At 42.9% G+C, this 25,627-nt stretch overlaps 1 protein-coding gene across 1 annotated transcript; it reads right to left on the bottom strand.

Annotated features, from left to right (window-relative positions):
• Positions 1-577: 577 nt before the first annotated feature.
• On the bottom strand, positions 578-23,781 carry ISX (intestine specific homeobox). Its single transcript, XM_058023278.1, has 5 exons — positions 23,610-23,781; positions 15,891-16,130; positions 5,468-5,619; positions 1,497-1,613; positions 578-814 (listed from the first exon to the last, which is right to left on the bottom strand). Exons 1-5 carry the CDS (start codon positions 23,779-23,781, stop codon positions 578-580), a joined length of 918 nt encoding a protein of 305 aa, XP_057879261.1.
• Between the last annotated feature and the right edge of the window lie 1,846 nt (positions 23,782-25,627).

The raw sequence follows: 25,627 nt of genomic DNA, 5'->3' as shown, positions 1-25,627 counted from the left end.
CCTTTATTCAAGTCAAAAACACAGACAGCAAATCAACCCTCCTCCCCCCCCCATTTGACTACTTGGAAAAAAAAGTACCTTTAAAGTTTGATTTTTGACCTAAACATGTTCTTTGCAGTACATGAAGACCAGAATGTATGAGCAAAGTCACCAAAACCTGCAGAGAAAAGTACTTTTGGCTGGCCCTTAGGCCTACGTACACTTTAGCCCCAGTGTCTTTCCTGCCCCCAGTCATCCGTGCAATAGGGTCATCCAATGTCTCATGGCTGAGTAAAATCCCAGAAAATCCTTTCACAGGGCTGCTTGGTGCACCATCCCCCTGGGGAGAGGCTCTTGGTTGAAGGGTTGGGTTTCCACGGAGCATGCTGCTCCTCAGGGAGATGAGGAGCTCCTTTCAGGTCCTTGGTGCCTCTTGCCCTCATCCACTGGGCTGTGGCACCTCTCCTCCAGCATGGTGACCTGGCACCAGTGCCACCCATCATCCCAGCAGGTTTGTTCGAGGAGAGGAACTGCACAACTCCACGGAGGACATGAAGAGAAAGGCATCCCCAAAGCCCCCCCTGCCCCATGTCCTGCTCTATGAGGAGCTGGCACAGATACTGCTCCTTTCCAGCCTGTGGGGTAGCAGCGAGCTGTACGGGGGCAGGACATTGAAGAGCAAGTATGGCTCTGGGAAGGGCAGCAGCTCCACGTGGTGGGGAGCGAAGGAGAGCGTGCTGGGCAGCCAGGCAGTTGTCAGCTGTCCTTGCAGTGGTGAGTAGTATCCCATGGCAGGATAGGAAGCAGAGAGTTTTCTTGGCATCAAGCTAGGAGCCTTTCAAGAATAAAAGCATAGTCTCAGGTGAATCAATATGGACTTCTACTTAGATGAAATTTACAATCAACCTTATTCGTTTCCCTGGTGATCAGTAATTAAGAAGAAACGTTTAGAAAAACAGTCTTCCTAAACCCCAGTGGTGTGTTGTCACCCAGGACACAAAGCAAAATACTCTTTTTTTCTAGCCATGAAAAAACTCCTGTCAGGGAAAGAGCCTGTGTGGCAGCCTAAAAAATAACAGTCCTGGACTGCTACAGCATAGGTCAAGGTACTGGTGAGCCTAACCAAGGCTGGATGTTGTAAAGAGATTCTGTCTCTAAATGGACATGGCTTTGTGTCTGCCAATGTCTTAGGTCTTCCTCTCCAGGAAATTTCTGATTATAAAGACATTCTGAATCAAAGTATGATTTATAGGGAAGTGATTTAGAAGCAAAAATGGGGAAGGGCCCTACAAGAGACACCTCACAGAATATTTATGAAACAGGTTTAATTCTATGAAGAAATGTGTTATTTGATCAGTGGATTGATGGTGGGATTTTCTGTCATCACATAGCCAGTTTTGTCTTTCCCAGTGCTCCTTCTCTGGGATAGTCCCATGGCACTACTGGTGAAGTGATTACCTGGCGAAGGATAGCTGGCTCTCCCTCACTGGCTTTGACACAAAGTGTCCAATACTCACTGTGATATCTGACTTGGGAGCAGGAATGAAATCAACTTCTGTCAGATACTGAAGGCCACCGAAGTTGCTGAACTTTTCATGTTTCCTCCACTTTGCTCGCTGATTCTGGAACCAGATCTGGATAAAAGCAAGAAATAAAAGGTACAGAAATTAACAGAATATGAAGGAAGAACTTCTCACAGCCAGAGTTTACTTTCCCTAAACTCTGAGCATCAGAAAACACTGATGTCCAGCTCAGCAGAACCAGAGGCTGAATCTAAAGTAAACCACTGGGTTTGACAGAGCACTTTTCACACTTTACATAGCATATCGAAACTCTGGACCATGATACCTTGTTTTCTATCGTGGCACACAGAAGAAACAGGACCACCCTGTTCAAAGAAAGACAGTATTGCAGGTTTCCCAGGGCTCCCTGGGGAGAGCAGATCCTTCTGTGAACAAAGCTGTGCAGTGGTCAATGCACACAGCATTCTGTTTTCCCAAAGTGTGACATGTCATGACAGAGCTCTTCTACCCTGTTCTCAAGTGAATAGACTGAGAATAGATCCACCTAGATGTTTTGCTGGGCTGCAATAAAAGTGTGTCACCAGTGGAGATGTACTAACAGGGTTCTACCCATGTTTAGCTGGTAGCATTTGGAAATTCACATAAGGGACCTAAGTGAAAGACCCGCGGGGATCACTCAGCAATCTGAGTATGCTGTCAGCTGTCTCATTTGCACTGGAAAGCAGACAACTAATTTTCTCTAGGGAATTCCTTTCATCTGTCAGCTGATTTGACCAGTCTGCCTTCTGGCAGAGGCATAAATGTATTTATTGTGCAGCTGCAGTTGTGCATCTTGCTGCACTGCCGTGAAAAGTTGAAGCCCCCTTCAATTGTTTGTAGCTTGCTAAGGGACTTGCTGTTTGAATGCAAGCAAGTGGTTCACATGAACACAAAGTGTTGGTTATTGAAGACAGGTGCTACTGAATGTAAATACATATGTATTTTAAGCCAAATAATGAGCAGCTCAGTTATTTCTGCATCTCTCACCCAAGAAGTAATGGGAATGTCAGGAGCCCTTTGCTATATTGCTGATAGTTAGCTGCTATATTGCTGATAGCTAGAAGTATCTGGGGTTACTGAAAGGACAGTTTTGTTTATCTGGGTATGCATGTGTCTGGAAACTGCTTAGTCTGTATGAACTTTTCCATTCCCTTTCTACCATGCAGGAGGTATATGGTGAAACAGCACCATTTAGCACTCAAAAAGTGATAGAGGGCAAAGGGGCACTCCAGCCAACATTCAGTCTCTGAAGCGCTGCTTCTAAAATCTGCACATGGGATAAAGTTCTCACTTCATGGACTTACTTTATTTAACTAAAGGCAAAGATTTTAACACTTCTCAGACCAAACTGCTCTTTTTTTCCCCAACCAGCTCTCCAGCACCCTTACATCTAAAATGATTTCTCCATACCCAGCATGAGTCCTTTCAATTGTCTTTTAAACCTATTCCTCATGCTCTGTCTACATTTATCAACCAAATGCACAAAACCATAGACTACTCTTGGTTGGAATGCACCTTTTAAAGAAAATCTAGTTCCAACACTTCTGCTGTGGGCAGGGGCATATTTCACTAGACCAGGTTGCTCAAAGCCCCATTCAGCCTGACTTTGAACACTTCCAGTCATGGGACACCCACAATTTCTCTGGGCAATCTGTTCCAGTGTCTTGCCAATCTTACCATAAAGAATTTCTTCCTCATACACAAAGTAAATCTACCTTCTTTCAGTTTAAAACTGTCACTAATAATCTCACCATAAAAAGATGAGTTTGGCAGTGTCTGTTTTCATAAACCAGTGCTGGTAAGCATTAAATATGTTATCTTTTCTTTAACTCTCCATTAACAAAATATGCAGTTGTTTTCACAGCTTTTGCCAAAAACCAATGTTTGTCTGACAGGCCAGTCATTTTCTGGTTGTCTTGTTACCCTTTGAATACTGATACATTAGATTTCTTCAAGGCCCCTGGAATGGAATGTCTCTCATGCTCCAGAACTGATTAAATATCAACACTGATGACCTAAACTACATCTCAAGCATCTTTTTCAGAACCACTGGAGGTAAGTTACTTAGATGTGTAGATTAAAAAATACCTGTCTGTAGCAGCTGCTGTTCAATATTATCCTTTTAGAAAGTGCTCCCTGACATATTTCCAAGGATAGAGCAGAAATTATGACTGAACATCTTTGCCATTTATGCATTATCCTTGACAGTCCTACTGTTTCTACAAAGTAACAGATCAATATAATTGATCACTTTGGGCTTTTTTTTTTCTTCTTAATTGACTTTTATTGAGTTTTTGATCTTTAATTTTTTGACCAAAGCTTTGGCCTGCACCCTCCTGCTTTGCTTACTTATTTTTTATAATTTCTTGTTTCTCATGTTTACTCATACAGGATTCTTAATTTTTTATGTGTTAACACATGCAGTTATACAGTCTCATCTATCCCTTTACAATGTTTCACAGCAATCATAACTTTTTTTCTTGACTGGAGGACACAAGATTTTTTACAGTTTATGAAGGGTTTCATTTGGTTACCAAATGGTTGGTTGTTCACTTAATTTTTTGATAGTTCAGTTATATTTCTGAGGTGATTTAACTTACACAAAGCTTTGTGAAAACTATTTCAAAGTAGCAAGAGCATATGCAAATTCTCTGTATGCTGTTTGATTTGTGTGACAAATGCAGTCAATTGAAACTATAACTTGTAACTTGAACCTAAGTTACTGCTAATTTTTAGTTTTGTGGCCGATTTCCCTTTATCAGCCTGGATGAGGCCAAAGACAGAATTTCCTGTATCATGTATAACACTGTCTGAATTGGGAATTTGCCATCTGCACTTCATACATGAGGGACTTTTTACTTCTATCATTTACATCTCAGGTTGATGTTTCCTGTAATAACTCATTTTTATTTTTCCCTATACATATTATAAAAATTTTTTTAAACAGAAAAATACCTTATTCTTTCATGTGATTCATTGTTCTGTGGAGAGCACTGAGTGGCAGCTCAGCTTGTCTGTTATGCTGTTGGAAATGCATTGTTGGAGTACTGGTATTGCTGATGGGCATATTGTGGCAATGCAGGTCTAATTCTCCCTGTCACCTAACGATGAAGCAATATTATCATAGCTAGTCAATAGTCCCAGGCATGTCATAGTCAATAAACAGCTCTGTGTTGAACTTTGATTGTTAGAGAGGGATATATGCAAAGAAGTACACCAATGACTATAGATAGCATTGCAGCAAGTGCAGAAACTGCCTCATGCAAAAATCATCACTACAGTGCCTGGTAGGCAACACCAAATGCCAATACAGAGCGGTATGTATATTTTAATGTAGCAGATTTCCTATGCAGTAAGAATTTGGGGTCAATTTTAGCTCAGTCAGCAACATTATATTACAATTGAGGAAAACCAGATTAGTTTCTGTGCACTGAAATTATGGCCAGGGCATTTATAGCCTGTCCTATCGAAATACAGAACACTAAGAAGCACTTCCATTTTGGCAACTATTTTCATGTGTTTTGAGACCCTGTGGAAGATGAATGTGGATGACAGTTTGTATTAGATGAATATTAACCTATAAATGGTTGATAAATGATCAAAAAATATTTTCATAAATGGCTGCTCTGTCGCTACAGAGTCCAACAGGTTACTCATAACCATCTCTAACTCTTACTTGCTATGCATTTAGTATGCTTAGAGCTTCTGTTAACCCTTTGATTATTTCCATGTGGTTAGTCACAGCTGGGTGAAAAATACTTCTTCCCTTATTTGTAAAAAGAGTTCAGTGACAGTGGCCCTGTCTGTAGGGTAAGAGAGAGGTCACGCACCTCATTAGCATTGCCACCCAGGCATAAACTATTAAGAATGCCCTCCAAGTAATGAATGAATTGCAGTGAATAAAGCCTTTTGGAGACACACTGTACCTGAACTCTGGCTTCTGGGAGGTTTATCTTTGCTGCCAGTTGATTGCGAATATGGACATCTGGGTAGTGAGTCACTTGGAAAATTTTCTCCAGTTCCTGGAGCTGCTCAGCTGTGAATGTTGTCCGGATTCTTCGTTTCCCTTTCCTCTCAGCTGTGAAAAACAAGGAAAGATGTATTACTTTTTACAGGAAAAGGCTACAGGACCACAAGAAGATTCAGAGATGCAGCAGTTTCTGTATATTGCTCTACAGTTGGGATGGCATCTACAACTTCTAGACGTGCACTTATCATAGGTGACTGGCTCCTGATACTCTCTAGCAGACAACATGAATGCAGGCCTTTATCATGAAAGGAATGAGTCAAAAGTGTCCATTTGTACTGCTAATTCCACGGATCCACTGCATGTCAACAGCAACAAATGCCTATGTATTTTAACATACTAGCCCTGCAATGAGTTTGTCACCAAAGTCCTTGAGTGCTGGACCAACCACTGACCCCTAACTGACTGCTATTCTCTTCCCATACCATTCCTACAGCAGCAGGTATAGCCAGCAGTTTAACTCTGCTGTTGCAAAGAAAAGGTATTTTTCTGACTGTACCATTGTTGTGTGGGGACCTTCTAAACAAGCTTAACCTGAGGAACTTAAGAATAAGGCCTTAAAGCCCATGCAGAAGTTTAGGTGCTGTGAATTCCAATGCTTCATTGCTTCACCTGCTGTGGTGTGATCACAAAAAGTGCTTCCCTAAACACTCCTACAGTGTTTTGAAAAGGCCCTCCTACACTAGGATATTTTATTTAGATCATAAACTCTGTATAGCACTTGATGTAAGTTAGAATGAAGTCTCAGTTGCTCTGAAATGATGCTGAAGAGGAAGAGGAAGAAGCAGCTGCAGAATGTGGAGTTCAGCCTCATCCCAAAGCTGGGATCTTCTCTGATGCACAAATGGATTATCTTCCAGCTGACACTGAGTGACCAGCACAAAAAGCCATACCCGAAGCATTATGAACCACAGGGCTTTTTCTACTGAGCTCAGAAAGCTGCATCTGATGGGTGCATAAAAATTCTAATATTATTTTACTGACTGTGATGAGCTTGCTACTCAATGACCTGAAGTAATTCTCAATGAAACCATGTTGTTACAAAAAATTGCTTTTCTGTATGGCTGCTTTTGGTCTTCACGGTCTGATGACAACTAACAATTCATACTATGTAACTAGAGGCATACTCTTTCTAATGGGACCATCAACCACACAAGGTTAGCTTAACCCCTCAAAGAGACTTGCTACCTTTTCCCGTTTTGTTCAGCCATTAGCATCCTTTGGAGGGCTAACACAGTGAAAAGGTAACTAAACACCTAGACCAATATAAAGTGGGCTCTGTGCCAACCAGAAAATGACATTTTTCATTCTGTAATCAAAACCTCATTGTGGCTCTGTTGACACAGAAAATAAGAATCAAAATATTCTGTTCATCAGCTTGGTAGGAAGGAGCCTGGACACAATACCATTGTGAATATTTCATCTTTTCTAAACCTTTTGGGGACTTTGAAAGAAAACCAGTCATGCAGGAATAACTGAGGAGTGTCATTTATCATGACTGTCAATACTACCATGTCTCAGAAACAGCCTAATAAAGCTGATGTCCAACACAGTTAAATCCGTATCATTAGACCTTCCATCAGCCTATCAAAGTACTACTCATTAAACTGCAGCACTGGCTTCAGTCTCAGAACAAAAATGCTATTTCCACTGAATCTTGCTGGCACTATAGGGGCAGAGATTTGAAATGAGAAATATTTGTGCATGTTTATGCTGAAGGTATAAAGGGCACCTTCTCCTAAGAAGCTCTGATTACATTTACTTGAACCTTCTCAAAAGATTACTGCAAAGGGGGTTTATTGCTATATGCAAGAAAAGGGAAATACCAGTACTGACAGTAGAAATATTAGGACACTACATCCCCTGTAGATAAGACAGTTCATAATGCTGTTTCTTGTTTGGAAGATTTTCACCTCCCATTTAATATTTGGCTTACTATATTCTCTCCTGCTGGCACCTGAGAAATGTCCAGGACTAGAGAATGAGGCTTCAGAGAGACATGTGAGTTTCTGGTGTCTCATACCAGCTTCTTGGACATGAAAATGACCCTTTTAACTTGGTGATGAACAAAAGAAACTCCCCATCAGTCCACTCTAAATCCTCCACATTTTTCTTTCTGGAAAGGTGAACTGTATTATAGACAAGACTCTTATGTAAGGGGAGGATCTGCACAGTGCTGAGAAGTATCAGTCTGACTGAAACCAAACTTTGCAAAGCTGAAACTCATCACATTGAACAAAATACAGTTTGTATTTTGAGACTGAAGGAAAAACTTTGATTTCGACTATATATGAAATTAAACTGCTAACAAAATAGACTCCTGTGAACTAATCAAGATTTTTGCCAGCAGGGAATATAGAAAACTGTATTTTTTCAATAAGTAATCAGTCATTCTATTTCTAATTTTTAAAAAAACTATTAAGAAATGCAAAAAATCTGGGAATCTGTGTTAACATTTTCTCTTGCAAGATCAAACTTTCTCTGACTGTAGCTTTGATAGTTCCCTTTGCCTTGGGACCTCAGCTTAGAGATCCCATAGCAAACAACAGCATTCAGAATTACAGTGTAATAAAGAATGTGGGTGGAAGATGTAAGACTAGGAAGTGTTGGAAGTGTAACTTTGGCTTTTCAAATGTGGCTCTAGAGTCTCTGGGGAAATAAGACTCTGTCTGAGTTTCCTGAGCTATTTTTTATGTAAAAGCTGGGGATATTCAAGTGTGCTTTTATGCTCCATGAAAGTCATTTGCAGGTTAGCTGGCTGTTGAAACCAAGCCTGAAAATACGAGGCAGCTAAACGTGTCAGCATTTTCAGATGCTTAGAGATACAGCTGTCTGTACATTGCCTTACTGTTGACATTGGAAGGGCCAGATTCTCCCCACTGATAAAGCAGGATAGCTCCTTTAAATTCAGTATCAGGCTCATTTGTCCTTTGCAGATCTGCTTTATTATTAGGTCAGGCTTGAAGCAAATTCAAACGTATGAACTTTGGAGGAATAGAGATTCTTCTTGAAGGTGTGCAGTGGAAGGATGAGATCAATGACTACAAGTTGCAGCAAGGGAAATTCTGGTTACATAATAGGTAAAAAATGTTTTCATAATGAGGGAGGCCGGGAGAGGCTGTGAAGTTTCAGTCCTTGCAGATACTCTGAACTTGACTGGTCAAAAGCCTAAGCCACCTGATTTAAGCTGGCCCTGCTTAGATTTGGGGTTGGACAAGGTAAGTCTCCAGAGGCCTCTCACAACCTATTCTGTTATGTAATCTCTGACCTCCAAATAACCATATGAAGTAAAGGCCCCCATCATTCCTTCCCTAAAAATTAAGGAAGCTTAGAGCATTAAGGCCTTAAACTAAGCACAGCTCGAAGCATCTGACTTGCAATTGTTTACATACACAGTTTTAGCTTAGCATATTGCAGCTTATTTCCACTGTCCAGTATAACACAGTTTCAAGCAATCTGAGATATGAGCAAATCGATACTGATAACTACTTGTAAAAGTTTGTTAACATTGCAGTTTTTAAAGTAAAAGCTGCACAGCTGCAATAATGCTATACTTGGGGCAAATTTCTTCTGGACTACATTCTGTAGTAGGCAAATAGCCTGTAGTACACCTTGCACTGCTGTTTCTTAGCTGCACATCTGAACCAGTTAGAAAAATGCTGCCTCAGGGAGATCTCTGCAACTGCACCCCCCCATTAGCACTTATCCCAGTAGCAGCTAGGATTGTATCAAGCCTACTTTGGCCATACACTGGAGGGACAAGGAATTAAAAACACAGGAGAAGGGCTGGAAATCACTACTAGCACATATTTGCCTTGAAGTAGGTAACCCAGGGAGATGAAAACTGGTAGGATCACTTTATCTCACTGCAATCTTCTATGTCATTTCTGGACAGACAGCCTCTCACAGTATGCCACAGACAGATCCAAAGATTCTGCATCTTCTTTGACAAGGAGAAAGCAGTTACATAAGCAAGCAAGTGGCTTTAGTTATATATCCTCAGAAATGTATTTTTCTCTGTGTAACAAAGTTGACTGTATCATTTTTTCTCAGAAAGAAACTCAGGTGTGTTGAAAAAGAGCCTCATCATATCTGGTTAAGTTCTGTTTCATCCTTTTTTGCCTTTTTCAGAGAAGTTCCTATCTCTCTCTCTCTTCTTTGTAATTCAGATATGTGGCTCCCCCAGCCATTTCCTTCCTTTTCTGAATGTTGTTTTTGTGTGGTGAGATTCTGCTCACTGCAGACAGCCCCACAGCAAAAACCTCCAGTTATTACAGGATGGCATCAGGACAAAACCTGCTTGTCTGTATAAGGGGATGTGCCCATGGCAGTCCCTCTCCTAGTTAAAGAGGTGGCTCATGGCTTTCAAAAGAGCTTTGCTGCAATATTTAGGCATGAGTATTGCAGTGTGGCTAATCTTTATTAAAGTGACTTTTCAACCTAAGATGGACTGGCATAGCCAGTGAGACTGATCCTAATTGGATGGGTACAATGTGCTCCAGATAGAGCCTCCTGCTAGTGAAACAGCACATAGCACCCAGCTGCTGCCTGTTCAGGCATTGCCAAAGTTAATTCAGAGAAGCACAACTTGAACTTCTGAAGTCTTGACCTCTTCCCTTCAGTCCAAAACTCCCTAATGAGCACCACGCCCAATCACCTGACATCAAGACTGAAATGCAGAGATGTACAGACATCAAGGGGTGCGAGCCAAAAATACCAGGCTAGAAACCTGTTTAAGCAGGCTGTACAGTGGCGATCAGGGAAGTTTCTTAAGTCTGCTTGTCAGAGGAGTTGGCAAGGAGTAGACAGCATGTATGAAACCATTCATGTGGACAGTTTGTTGTGGGGTATCGTGCTCACCATCAACCTTGAGCCCCTGGTGAATTTAACCTTTCTTGTCTGCCAGAAAAGTGATGACAGTGTTTATAAATGCTGCTGCCTGAAATGATGGTGTGCATAGCTCTGGCACAGCCAGTGGTCAGCACTGGATCTGAAGGATGAAGCAAACCATCAGATCTATACCTAGGCCAAAGGGCCTGCACCTTCATTTACTCCTTCAGGCCCATGTGGATTTGAGGCAGATGCATGTATAGGCTCCCCATGCAGCTAAATCTCAAGCTTGACACTTGACACATTCATTTTAGTGAATGTTCACCATAGTCAAACCTCACCTTAAAAGCAGTGGCCAGCCTAAACCAATAACGGTTCTCACCAAAGAAAGCAAGTTCCCCACCACTCTCTGGTCCAAAACCCTTGTGAGAAACCAGTCATTTGCAACAGGGAAAAACCTGAGTTTATTGCAGGTTGCACAGAGAGCCTGCTTTTTCTTTATTCCTGCTCTTTGTGATCATTTTTACCTGCAAACATCTAGACACCAATCAGGAATGTTTATTTACATCCCTGCCTCTACTGTTTCTCCTTTAAGCATAAAAGGCTTGTTAAAAGAGCAGGTAAAAGACCTGCCCTCAGTTTTAAAGAACAGTAATAAACAGTATCATATCCCAGGGCTTTAGTAAAAAGTTCTAGGACAATTTTGGAGAAGCCAATAAATACTCATTAAGGCCTTTGAAATAAACTAATCATGATGTGCCATCAGCTTTACAAGTGGTCACACCATACAGATTCGACTAGCAGGAGCAAATCAACCTCTGGGTCCTGTGGAATGTACCCTTTGTATCCAAAATTCCCTGGGAAGAAGGGACGGCTTGAGGAAAGCTTTGAATGTTAACATTTGCTTTAAATAAATAAAACTCCAAACCCAAAACCCATGAAGAAACAACACAAAAGGACTTTATGATAGTCCCCAGCTGCTAGCAGCTTTGCTTTATTCAGTGCTCACTTACACCAGTGAGACTTCTATGTGAACGGAGTTTGAAGGGTGAGAGTAAAGGATTCAGGTTTTCATTTAATATCCAGGGTGTCATTATAAACAGTCAGTCTTCAAAGAGGGAGAAAACAAAGAATCAGCCTGCAACAATACCTCAAGTAAACCCACCAAAACAAGGTCAATGGTCTGGGGCATTTCCAAGTGCATATAGAGGAACACTGCACTTTAGAGACAGAGGGCTGCAGGGACTATTCACACAGATAAACAAAAGGCTGGTAAGACAGTAATGGCAGCCAAATTATATATATGGGCATTTCTTTTTTCCTCCTGCTTTTCCTTTTCATTTAAAATTGTTGCCTTTTGTTCTGCAGGACAATGAGATGCTTGTGCCCTTTCTCACAGTCCCATTGGTGTAGTCTGGGCAGCTGATATTTATCTGGGATTGTGATTGCACAGTGCTTCATTGGCTCTTGGGTGTTTCAGAAGTGCATTAAGGTAAGTCAGCATATTGAGGAAAAGACTGTTCCATGAGAGATAAACCATGCTGTTTCACAGAGGTACAGGGATTTGACCATATTGTCCACAAATGAATAGTACAAGTGAATTTATGACTTCAGAGAAAATATAAACATTGAGCTAAGGATGTCTGCAAATGGCATCAGTACAGAGGGAACATGAATTATACTGGACTTCCTCCAGAACTTAGATTATCTCTATACTTTCTGTTGTCTTTACGAAAATTGCCACCAAAATTCATCAATATGCTTTGGGATCACAGATGCTATCATGACAATAAAACAATTAGATTAATAAAAAGATCCCTGAGCTCACAGTCAGCAATGTGCAGAAGATTTCTGCTATGGAAATATTTGGGTGATGTTGACTCATTAGGGCAGCCTCCTCTACAGCAAATAATGAAGACTTGAGCTGCAGGAAATAACATGAACCTCTGAACCACATGTGGTTCACAGCCTGAAGCCCTCAGTTTCTGGTGGAATTAGGAGCCAGCTCTGTTTATTGAAGCATGATCTATGCAGTCCTTCAATTACTGCCCAGAGAAGAAATCCCACAGGACCAGACATCCACTGGTGCCTGAAGGTGGTGCTGCACCTGGCTTCTCCAAGGCAGCAGCTGCTCCTTTGCTTGAGCAGGAGACTGGAACCATGATCTGTGTGCAATGTAGGGCACAGTCATGCACTGCCTTTGGATATAGTTCCAGTGCACACCTACCCAATGTATACAAACCCAGCATGTGTAAAAGACTCATTGCAAAATGATTGCCCAGGAGGATCCAAACTAGGTTGGGATCTTGCACCTGGCAATCTCCACCAGGAGCTGCTGCAGGCAGGCAGGTCAGGCAGGCATGGGAGTGTGTTATCCTCTCAGGCTCCAGTGCTCTACTCTTTTGGACTGGCAAGCTGAGTCCCAGGGAGGTCAGGGCAGAGAGAAGTAAAGCAAAGTGGGAGCTCAGGATTTGGGTTTACATAGACAGGTGCTGAGAGGGTGACCAACAACCACAAGAGTTTTCCCTGCTTGCTCTGGTGTTTTGAATCCCTTGGCAGCGATGGTGGTTGTGCATGGCAAAGGGGCTGCAATGACTCATCTCACAGAAGCTGGCCCAAACAGAGTCTCTACCTGCAGCTTCAAAGTAAGGCCTTCTTTCAAATGATCTCCTTCTAAAACAGATTTTATCAAAGCTGTTTCTCCTTCTAAAATGGGCTTTATCAATGCTTCTTTCCAAGAATCCAGGTTTTCTGAAAAGGCTCTGCTGAGCTTTCCATGCAGAAGGCCACAGGTGAAGGCATACAGCATTCTGAATGAAGGCACCCAAATTCAAATAGGGGTTTAGCAAAACTAAATGCCAGTGTCAGCATGTCTCTAGCATATGAGGCCTCTTCTTTTTTTGCTTACAGGGCAGCCTCTAAGTTCAAAGTACAAGAGGCATTGCTTCCTGCAGTGGTTTGTGATAAGGACATAAATCTATTTAGCTTAAATGACACTGCATTTCTAAACCGCTTAGTGGCAGAAGCCATTTTGTGGTGAAAAGAAAAATTTTAGGGAATTGTTACAGAGTTTCCTGGAAATATGCTCCAAATCCCATACTCAAGGTCACATTCGGGGTGCTCTTGTTATCTCAGACCACATGCCCATGAAGGAGGCTGTTGTTGAAGCCTCCTCACCTTTCTCCTCCCATACAAAATAGCACCAAAGCCCAGCTCTCCTGCCTCCAAGGTGATTGTATAGCATGCCTGATTTCTTCTATTCCCTGACAACTAAACAGATGTGTGTGTCTAGACAGACCCAGGGCCCTTCCTCACAAACCATCAATAGATGTGTGCTAACAGAGAGAGGGGAGGGAATGCCCCATGAAGGGTTTCTGATGTCTTTCCACATCAGAAAGGTCTCCTGCTGCTGAGGTTGGTGCTGTTCCTCTGAGTGCTTACAGCGATTGTTGGTGTGGGTGTGAGGGAGGTCCTGGGGACACCTCCATGGATACACTGTGGGCATTTGGGACTGCCAAGCTGCCTTGTCAGAGGACCCGTAACTGACCTGTAGCTGCCATGCCAAAAGCAGGTCTGAAGCCCCCCACAGCTGACAGGAGCATAAACAGAAGTCCATTTGCTATCAGCTGGACTACAGACTGCTTCCAGGGATGCTGCAGTCTACCCTTCCTGCAGGTGTTGTTGCTGACTTTGTCTGAGAAAGATGATACCTGCCACAGCCAGAGGCAGGAGAAAATGAACCACCAGCTCTTCCCTGTACTGTCGAGTGGAAGAAGGAGGCTGAAACTTGAGATACAGGAAAGTATTTTAAACCCAGGCCTCCAGTTCTCTGCTAGGAATGATGTAGTGTATGAACAGGATCCGAAACATCATTGTTTGCACGCTACAGGGAAAACGTCAATCCCACGCTTTAGGATTCTCCCTCCTTCTCCAGCCAGCTTCTATCAAAGGCTCAGCAACTGCAGGAACCAGTAGCCTAGGAAATGGCAGATCATTAAACCTCTGCTTGGCTTCAAAACCTCACTGTGACCAGGGAACAGAGGGATTTTGTTTAAAATGCCTTTAAAATACACGCTGCCATTGAAGGGGGCTGCTCATGTTGGCTCTGTTTTATGCAGATAATTGCAGGCTACCTCCCCTGCTTTACTGATCAGGCTGGCTAAATGCCAAGTCAGGATAGTCACCTCCCAGCTATGGTGTGATCCTCCTGGCTGGAGACTCCCTCATATAGAGAATATGTGAATATTCTACTTTTATATTCAGAGGCAACTCTGGGAGCCAGATGCATACAGCCCTGGCTCTTCTATGAGGAGGCCACATGATTTAGCCCTGCTGTCATGAGCTGTGTGCAGCTTACATGGCAGAGGAAAGCTAAAATTTCCAGTTATCTTACAAGGCTTCTCCCTGCATCAATACTGATGGCTGTCTCGTGCAGGAGGAGGAGGTGAAAGCAGCTTGTCACAAGACTCATGTATATCTTGGCAGCAGTGGCAGAAAAAAGGATTTTCTTCCAAATGTATTTCACAGAAAGCGTTCCTTCTCCTGCCAGCTTGCAGAGTATGGAGCAAGGATGATGAGTGAATCTCAGAAAAGCCAGCTGAGTAACCCCATATCTGCCATCTTCAATGGACTTAAATGAAATGCCTTCTTTTCCCTGGAGTAAATAATAAGAGACTATGCAAAAACATCTTTCTGCTGCTGCTGCAAACCTGTTTTCTGGAGTATAGTATGAATGTCTGTATTTACTTTTCCTCAAACACAAAGAATATAGAGAAATTTCTGTCACATGCTGCCAATTAATTGCTGTCTGCTAGGAACTAGTCTTGTTCAGGTACCACATATCCTGCTTAGCCTAAAGTCCCTGTGCAACATATTGGAAAAGGATATTGGTATTGTCCAGTGCTTTGGCTAGGAGATAGACCACTATTTACCAATGTTCACAACTAATTAAATTTGCAGGTTCACCAACATGGCCAGCATTGACAATTGTGCGTGACCCATCCTGCCAGATCTACTGCCTGTCGCCAGTTTGCCTGTGTGCATGCTGCTGACCTCTTCATCACCTCTACAGTGGGTCCAAGGTGTACAGAACACAGTGAGCTGACTCAGCTTATTCACCAGCCTCTCTCCCCACGTTGTGCAATGCACATTTTCAGGAAATGGGCGTTCCACAACCCTGGCAGTGAGGCTCAGAACGTGGCAGCTCCTCACAACCCAAGCAGGAGGGCAACAAACACCCAAAACAGTCCCTACCACTAACATTGGTAGAGTTGGTAAGATTGAGCTGGAACTTTGGCTCAAATAGTGGCTTTTGATGGCAAGAATGAAGAACTGTCTCTGTGACTCATCCAAGAGCTATGACCAACTCCTGTGACTCAGCCAATGGAAACACTCGTGCTGGCTGTTGCTTGGTATCACCATATACATAACTGTAAGATAACAGCTGTGTTTTGGGGCATTGAAGGGGAAAGTCTGCATACAGAGGCACTCACCATGAAGGGGATGGTCCACTGGGAAACCACATAGCTGATCTTCCTCATGTTTTCTTTTGCCTTCCAGACGTTCACGTCCTGTTTCCTCACCCAGGAAGGACACTGGGTTGGCAGTAGGTCTTCTCTTGCAGTGAGTTGCCTGCACTCTCCTTGCTTTGGCCATGGGTGTAGCACACATGGTGGGAAGAAGGATTTTGGCTGAAGGTAAGTCACAGTCAGACTGACTCTGGCTGCTGGAATCTGTGAAGGACACAGCACAAGACAGCTTTGAATAAAGCAGCCACCACCATTCAGCACACCTTCCAGTTTATGTGAAAAAAGTGGTCTGGATATTGTGCCATTCAAACCTGGTCATACTTAAAATGGCCCTAATCCTTCTGTGCTGTACTTCAATGCCAAGATTACCCCATGTTGCACATACAGGACCTTGGTGAATTTGACCCCCAAATCTTCCCTGTTTTCTGCTTCCTTCCACCTTAAAACTTTCAATGGTCCTTAGAAAGAGATTTTTTGAAAAGGACTGTAAAAAATAATGAGACATAACCAAAAGATTGAGAAACCCAAGCTTCCCTGTCAGTATCCAAATTAGTGGCTGCCTTTTTGGAAGAACTGGGAAGCAAAGTGGATATTGAGCTGCTCTGAAAATCTGTCAACAAGATTGCCATGGAATTTGCTGGATGCCAAATGCTTTTAAAAGTCTGGTCCTTTCTTAAATGTCCCTGTATGTACATCTACCCTATAGGAAAATGGACCAATGAATAGGCTAAAAGTCAGTGTCTTCCCTAATTCAGGTCCCTATGTCCTTGATTCTCCATCTGGGCTGCCTGCTCTTCTGGTTTAGGCATTGGACAATTCTAAAGGCAGCCTTTGCCCAGGCAGTCAACATTTCCCCTCTGCCTTTGTGACAAGTAATGCTGGTGAAGGTACTGACAGCCAGCTCATCTTTGTGAAATCACCTGCACGCTCTTGTTGACAGGACAAACAGGAGAAGCGTGTGTTGGCCTATTTTCACTAAGTACAGCTGTAACATTAACTTAGATTTGAGCATGGACATTATAAACAAACTGCAGTAACTTCAGCAGCAACCAGTGATGTCATGTGCTAGGACACCTGACCCCAAATGCTGAGGAAATTGGCCCCAGAAGCCACAATCTTTCTTCAGCTATGGTGTTGCCTTATTACCTCAATTGTGTACTGGGGCACCACAAAGATCTTCCAGATGACTTCTCTGCCCTCATGAATGTAGTATGAGTTCTTACTCCTCCTTATGAATGTAAGCAGACCTTGCAAAGCCATGCACTGAAACAAAACACGCTGGGAAGCCTCGAGGTTTACAGCAGTGGGCTGTCTGTGGCTGTCAGCATCCCAAGAGAGTTACACCAAACACCCCACTCTCCACCTCCCTTTTCTGTATTACAGCCTTGCCATAAACCCTGGTGCTGAATGTTTGATGTGCTGCCTTTGGTAGCTGCAATCATGGCTCAATTGTCTCTTCAGAGACAAGACATCTGTGTCTGTGCTGCTTTAATGGCAAACCCAGAATTTGCTCTAGTTCTCCTCCCCACCTGTATTCTTTGCTTGGAAAGCCAGAGTAAAAAGCAACACATAAGCATAATGTACACATTGTGGAATTTAGGTTTCATGGTTTGAATGGCCTGGGAGCAAACATGACAGTACAGGTTTGTCTGCTATTATTGCTGAAGAACGTTAAAATCCTAATGCAATAATGGACTGCACTCCTGAGCAGTCTCCCACATCTCGACTCTGGAGTTTGCTGCACCTGTGGGTGGTCCTCTCTCCCTTTTCATATCTAAATGGCAGCAGGTGTGAACCACTACAGGCTGTACTTGAAGAGACTCCACTTTTTAATATACATTTTATGTGTATATATATATATATCTTTGTTGTCATGTCTGGCATTGGCAAAATATCTAAGTTTTTAGACTTGTTAGAGATTTATTTTCTCAAACAAACAAGTTCTATTTGAAAGCAGCACTGGAGGAATGATAATTACAACATCTGGAGACAAAGTATCTAATTCTGCTTCTGCCCTCACTAAGAGCTCACACAATAGGAGTTTTATAGATGGTTGACACTTACATGAAGAAAACGAAGTTATAAGAGCTCCAAAAATTAGCCAAAGTCTAATTTCAATAAGGAATAATTGTTCAAATGTTATCTAAAATATCACCAATCTGCGTAACCCTCTTAACAAAATTACATGTGTACAGTCATGTGGACCTTAAAAATCTGGCCCACCTTAGCATTTGAGGCACATTGTGCAAAACGGAACTAATTTTATTCCTTTAGTATCAACTAACTTTGAGTTTTCTGGAGAGAAAACAGGTGAGGTTTTGAATAATATTTGTGGCATAAAGGAGAAGGATAGACCTGGGAATAGTCACTAGCATGAGGCAGGGGTTAAACAACAGATGATCAGATGGTATCAGCACTGGCATAGGTTCCTAGACCAGGACTTCTATCTTAGTCTCCCAACCCTAAATTAAGGACTAGTTGCACTCCTTTGCTAGATATGATGCTGTGAAAATTCATGTTACAAAAGTGATGATGCTTATATGCTACAGTAATGAAAAATGTGAGGGTACCTAAGCAAGGTGCTCTTATGGGGAGTGATTAAAGCTTTTATGGAATGACATTAGCATTTCCTAAATTACAGAAGACTTTTCACAGGTCTTTATTCTTTATTTACAACTTTCCTCCCCAGTATTTTTCCTGAGATGCTCACACACCCCAGCGATGAGTACAAGTCATGTATGAGCACGGACAGAGCAATTACTGACTGAGGCAGAAAGAAGAGGGAGGAAATGGAAGACAGTCCTCGGCAGATTGGAAAATGCCAATGTGTCTGTGAACTGGTGAAAAGGAGTGGGAGGATCTGTTGTTTGAGATCAAAGAAGTATGAACCTCAAAGTATGAGCCTCTGAATTAATCAAGGAGTTTTTCAGGAGGATAAGATTGAAGGCAGAGTTTAATAATACTGAGTTTACAGCACATAGCTGAGAGTTGGAGCCCCAATCCTGTTTGCATTGCAACCTTCTCTGGTGTTTGTTGTTCTGACCAAGTAAAAAGCCTGCCTAAAGTGGTTGCTCTTAAGGTCAGCTCGAATTTTTTTTGGTACACATTCATGTGACTCCAGCAAGAGCTCTGAAAATCAGCTATAAACTGACATGGGGCAAAACTTCCTCCAGAGAATGCACTTTTCTTTTTTTCCCCCCACCCCCAGAGAAGGCAATGACATTTCAGCCCAGCACAACATGAGATACTTGTTACTGCCATGCACAGAAATTACTGTGACTTGTCGCTCAAAATGGTCTTTTTTCTTGACTTTCAGTTGCATAGGAAAGGATGGACAATTTCAGGCAAGGTAGCAGGGTTTCACTTTGAAAGCAGAGGTTATTTCAGATAATCTAAGTTTCAGTTAAGCCTTGTTGTGCAATCACTGGAGACGGACCTGAGGAGGCACAAGGTTTATGATTTTAGGGTCTTACTAACGCTGTGAACAGGGAAGAGTCTAAATGGAAGCATATTTGTATTGTGGGGTTTTTTTCTATTTCCTCTACATATTTTTCTTTCCTTCCTATTTTTTTGCTTTCCAGGTTTATTGGTTTTCCTTGCAATAGGTGGGATGAATTGGTCTTATTGACCAGATGGTATCTGTTCAGTTAGATTCCTTCAGTTTGTTTCCTCTTTAGTGATAAAGATGGGTGGAGTGCTGCTAAAGGTGAACAATCACCATATTGACGTTTGTGTATGAAGTGGTGGTTGTATTCCTATTAATTTGCATATCCTTAACATGATGGAGCATAACACAAGGCAGAATGATGAAATTACCATATCTTTTATTGCATTCACTATTAATTTCCCAGGTGTAACACTCTCATCCCAAGTTTTCCCTGACTTGACAAAGGATCTCCTGTTGGTGAAACCTCACTGGCAGAAAACAGGGGAGTAATGAACAATCAATTCAGATGTAATTTCAAGTACATTAAAATCAGGTTCCCAGGAATTTCAGAACAATCTTTTTTTCTGAAATAGGTCTGATATTCTTCTGTGTTTTAAATGAAAGAGTTGGCACAAGGGAGGAAATCAGCACTCACTGGGTGTTTAATTGTGTTCCTTGCAAAGGCCATGGTTACCCTTTCAAGCACTGTGACAAAAGGTTGAGAGGAAAAGCACAGACTGCATACTAAAATGGCTTCTTGTCCATTTTTTTTTTTCATTTGGTAAGACTCTTTCAACTATTTAAACAGCTTCAATAACTGCAGCTCCAGGTCCTCTAGCTGTTGTGTGTGTACAGTGAACTCCGCTATGACTAACGCTGCAACTGGAAAGCCAAATGCTTCAGAGAACACTGCACACTCCTTATTTCAAGTCCCACTGGAATTACACTCACAAAAACATATGAACTCAGGAGTCAGGCCTAGAGATCTTCCCATACCACTCTGTGAGAGGCTTGCACTGTACATCACAACGTCCTTGTTGTCAGAGACTCAGAATAATTTGTTAGAAGCAACTTCTAGAAGTCATCTGATCCAGCACCCATGAGTTTTCTTGGGAATCTTGGTTTGCACCCCTCATTTAGAATCACAGGTTGGAAAAGACCTTTAAAATAACTGAGTCCAAACATCAGACCACCAAGTCCAACCATTTCTGACATTCTCCATCTTCTGCTCTCCTGGTCCTACCCATCTCCTCAGCTGACTCCAGGAAAAGTGTGATCTTGGTACTGAGACTGTCTACATCAGATGGTAATTTCTGGCCTCAGTATTTACCTTACCGTAGCCTATGTGGTGTCATATGGATCTTCCTGTCTCACAAATGAATCATAGCTCTAGTCAGAAAAATACCATAGAGGTTTGTGAGGAATGTTCTTAAAAACCTTAGTAAGATATAACTAACCCCTGACCTGTAGTACTTCCTTCTTTGCTGCTGCTGAACTGTTATGAGAAAGCAGCTGGATTTGTGTCCCATCCTGGAATTTCCAGCAAGTTCCCTAGCTCATTTCAGTTCCCTGACCTTGGCCAGCACTGAGCCATACCAGATGTGGCTGATTATTTAGACATTTTTTTTAATGACAGTGTTATATGGCATGAAGCTGAATGACTTCGATGGAATACAACAATTATCCCAAGATGTACAGCACAGGGTATTGCACTTCTGAAATAAATATAATTTATCTGAATAAATCACAGTTCTGCTCAGAAAGCAAAGGGTAATAAATTTAGGTACCACATTCTTAGGTAAGAAACAAATAGTGAAAAGGTTTTGTTTTCTTTCTTTTTTTTTTTTTTTAATTCCTTGATCAATTGCAAAAACAAAGTACAAAAACATTTTGGAAGATTCTACAGCTTTTCTGTTCTCCCACTTCCAGCAACAATTAAATGAATCTTCACATATATATACTGTTTTCATTGGTTAATATTCTACCTTCCCTTAAGTTTATGAAGCCAGCCTTTCTTTCTAGCAGGGGAGAGGAGAGTGACTATATTCTCCTGCTACAGCTAGTCTCTCTCTGGTGTGAAGGCGGTGAAGAAAAGTCAAAGGCAAGGCCTGATGGTTCTGCCTGCATTGCTTTCAAGATGGAAAACTGACTGTATGCTCAGGTGGAGCAACGTGGGCTGAGGCTGCACTGGCAGGGCAGTAGTGCAGGAGCCCACCACGTCCTGCATGCAGACCTGTTAGACCCTCGAACTTGCAGTGGCCAAGACACACTTAGCTGAGACACAGTGAAATTGGGCTTCAACACATTGATTGTGAAAAAGGCTTAATACAAAAAGGTCCTGTCTGAGTTCCCCGAGAACACTCTCATGCTGTTGAAATGCAGTTTTGTGGCCCATGCTGTGAACAAGCACTGACTGAATTTTCAGTGGTGTTATTTGTCTCACTTTGGATCCAGTGGCGCAAAGTGACTGCCATGGGCCCTCAGGAGAGGACTTTCAGCTCACAAAGCCACACTGCCAGAGCGCACTGCAGCATTTCTCCCCCTTCAGAACCCTTGACACATGGGCCCTACTCCACCAGCAGCAGCCTCAGCCATGTCCATTTCCACCTCTACAAACTACCAAGTTCTTGCATCTTTCAGGACTGGTTGTCCAGTTCCAGTTGGCAAAAGCAGCTCAAGGAAACCTCCAAATGCTCCAGTCCTCCAATAGTACCAGTGGCAAAACAGGCAAGCAACATTTGCCAAAACCTTCAGCAACCTCATTTTGTCTTTGGAACAGCTTTTTCTTTGAGCAGATGACCTGGAGAGGTCCCCCCAAACCTCAGTTATCCTATGGTTCTGGGAAAAAGCAGCAAAATGCCCTCTCTCTTTCCCAAACACAAGTTTCCATGGAAAGCTCCAGTTACTGGCACAAAAGGCAGCAGTGGTACATTCAGCCCCAGTGCTGAGAGGTGAGCCACACAGTGAGGAGGTGAGTTCTCCCGTGTCACAGATACACAAAAAGAAGTCCAACTCTTGTGCAGAGCATGACTAAGAGTCAGTGTTAGGGTGCCTGAGTCCAACCCCAGTAACTCAAGTTACAGTAGTGAGTAGTTCCCCTCACCCTCAGGTCTTGTTGGCTTTCTATGAGAATAGGCAATGGTTTCTTGGACTGACAGGCTTTTGGAGAAAGACTCTCTCCCTTACTAAAGGGTGGCTCATCCAGTGTCCTGGGAAATGGGGTCCTAATCCATGAAAATAACACTATATATTACGAAAAATAAAGTGTAGCATTAAACGTTATTGAAAGAAGTTGAGTGACAGGTGAGTAAAAATTTTGTGCCAAAAGTACAGGTCATTTTTTGTTTAAGTAGATCTGCTTGTATCTATTTCTTATGGAAAATGGAGATTTAAAAAGATTAAAAAATATTTAATCCAGAAAATGCTGGATGTTGTTCTTTGTTTAACAAAAGAAGGGGACAATTTCTGTGGGGGTAAAAGTTCACTCAAGGCCAGACTAACTAAACTGTGAAAACTGAAGTCAAAAAGTCTAACACACTTGCTGGTTTGCCAAGATCGAAGTTATGCAAGTTTTTCTCCTAGATGTTTTCATTTACTTCATGAAAGAACGTAGTGTCCATGATGATAAAAAGAAATTCTTAAACATATATGCTTTCTCTTATTACAGCAATTGGGTTCTAACACTCCGGTAGCTACCATTACCCTTACAGATCATTTCTCCTGCTTGAGGGTGAGTGGTCAAATTTATCAGAAAAGAATGCTGATATAAGATTTGGCTGTAATTCCAGACAACAGTCAATTCCTGGTGTAAGTAAAACTCAAAAAATTTTGTTAAGTTGCAGCAGTCTTAGGCTCACTTTCTGAGTCTGAATACCTGCACTTACGGCACACATTTGTCTTTTTCCCCCTACTAGATAACAAGAGTATGTTTTTTAAAAGGAGAGCTGCCGTATTTTTTACAATAAGCACTCCTCACTGAAGAGAGCAACCTGAAATAACTTTTCAGGTTGCATACTCACCTCTCCAATGACATTGAGGCTTTACAATGTACCAAACCCCAGAGTCCAATCTACTGCGAGGTTCAAAGCAAATTATTTTTAAAACATTATTTCTGCGTATATAATGAACTATTTGTACCTGATAAGGGAAATCCTAAATTCCTATAAAAGTTAAAAAATTAAAATTCTAGATGACTGAACCTGACAGCCTTCGGTACCAAAAAGCAAGAAACATTTTCATTCCGTTTTTATACATACCGAAGGCCACTGGCGACCCTGCTTTTAGGGACGGAGGTCTCTCAGCGTAGCTGCTTCTTTTCCTGATGTCACTGCTCGGGACAGTACTGGCAGAAGGCTTCTTTAGGATTTCCTCAATGGAAAAGGACAGGCCGGGCTTCCTCTGTCCAGCAGCCACCCGCGGGTCCGTCATGTTCCCGGCCCGGCGGCGGCGGCCCGCAGAGCGCTGCCGTGCTGCCCGGGCTGGCGGAGCAGGCCGCGGGACGCGCGGCGGGGACGGGGCCCGGCCCTCCGCACCCATGCCCGGGTCACCCCGGGGCGCGGCGAGGAGAAAGAGGCCACCCGCGGCTCAGCGCACACGCCTGCCCTCGCCGCCGAGCGCCCCGGCACCAGCACCTGCGGAGGTAGGAGTGAAGTGGGGGTTGAAAGTCTTACCGACCCCACCCACTGCTGAGCGTTCCCCCTGCTCCGTGTTTACGGAGCTCCCAACACTCCATGGCCGTTCCAGGAGGAGGTGTGCTCCTTGCAGAACCAGGAGAAAAATGCCCTGGGAAAGGTTGCCTCTTGTTGGTAAATGCTGTTTGTGGGGTAGTTATCTTCCTTTTCTGCTTTCAGCCTGAAACATCCAAAAAGCCCACTGGATTTGTACCATTATGGAGTTAAGAAAATAATTGGCAGGACAAATACTTGACCCTCGGGCCATTAACTGGCAAGAGAGACAACCTGTAAACTTCTCTCGCATACAAGGAGGTGTCACATATGAAAAGCTTCCTCATCAGCAGTTCCCAGGTTTTCCTTCAACCATCCCTCCTAGCCATCAGCTTTGGTTCAGATTCTCTTTTCTTGTTTTGTGAAAACCCTTTGAACTTTCCAAGCAGGTGCTTTTCAACATCATCCCATCTTATCAGTCACAAGAGAAAAAGAGATGGTCCTTGCAACACGTGTAGGAGCAGGAATTAGTGCCCTCTACCCCCCACCTATACTTGTCAAGAGAAGACATTATTTTCTTTCCATCCTGAGCTATGAGGCAAGCTAGCTTGATAATCATCCTACCAGTTGCTTAAGCCTCCCAATTAGGCATCGAGCACAGCGGGAGATTTCCCTGTTAATGAGGGTGAATACCTGTGATTCCTCTCCTGAGCCACTTCTATCTTCTTGTTAATTTTTATTTTGGGAAGAATGTGGTTAGATACACTCCTGTTCCTTCTCTCTCCCTCCCCCCAGGGGCATTTCTTGCCTTCTTCTGGGATTGCCCCTCACCTTTTAAATTGCTGTGGTCGTTTCTCCCTTTCCTGCTGGCTCTTCTCTGTGCCTTCCTTATCAGGCTCTTATAATTGTGTTGGCAGTCCCTGCCTTATTTGTCCAGCGAACTGACAATTCTTGAGCTGATATCCCATCGTATGACCTTTTCATGGAGTGGAGACCAAAATTACTGTATAACCAGGGGGCAATAAACCACACCTGATAAGATGAAAGGCTTTCGGCTTTTTCCAGATTCTAGGTACTGGAAAAACAGTGGGGGCTGATGAGGAAAGAACAATGGAAGAGGTTCAAAATGATGCAGCTGTGATGAAGAATATTTAATTATCTGATTTTATGAACCAAACTTCTCCCCAGGCGACAGGATAGACCAGTGAGTGTCTTTCACACTGACAACACACGTGCCCTAGAGTGGGAAGTGTTTTCATTTGTTCCCTTCGCATCCCTCTGCTGTTTCCAAAAAGGAGGATCTTGTGCCTTCCTGGTTGTGTGATGAGGTGGCAGCTGTTGTGTGGGTGCAAAAGTTCTTGTGGCCCTCTCCATGAAGCAGGGAACACCCTCCTGTTTCCATCCCTGCACTGGAGGAATGTCTCTCTAGCCAAGCTTTGTCCTCTCCAGCCTTGCTGCCAGGCTGTGATCCCGGCTGGGCACACAAAGAGGGATGTGTCCCCCTTCTTTGCTTAGAGAGAGAGCAGGTAATTTATGGGCTGAGAACAGGTGAGCGTGCTGTGTGTATGCAGAGAGAAAGGAAAGAAAGGAGCTCTGAATCCGTATCCTGG

The sequence above is a fragment of the Melospiza georgiana genome, chromosome 4 (genome assembly GCF_028018845.1).
Source record: "Melospiza georgiana isolate bMelGeo1 chromosome 4, bMelGeo1.pri, whole genome shotgun sequence".
Classification (NCBI taxonomy): domain Eukaryota; kingdom Metazoa; phylum Chordata; class Aves; order Passeriformes; family Passerellidae; genus Melospiza; species Melospiza georgiana.
The sequence above is the reverse complement of the archived record's forward strand: the minus strand, read 5'-3'. Positions and strand labels throughout refer to the sequence as shown.

Excerpts from the sequence above, each read along its gene's own strand:
- ISX (XM_058023278.1), bottom strand. The coding sequence starts at position 23,781 with ATGACGGACCCGCGGGTGGCTGCTGGACAGAGGAAGCCCGGCCTGTCC. Across the intron at positions 1,614-5,467 it reads TCCCAGAAGCCAGAGTTCAG|ATCTGGTTCCAGAATCAGCG; the intron begins GTACAGTGTGTC and ends GCTTTTATCCAG. Across the intron at positions 815-1,496 it reads CTCCCAAGTCAGATATCACA|GCTCCTAGCTTGATGCCAAG; the intron begins GTGAGTATTGGA and ends TATTCTTGAAAG.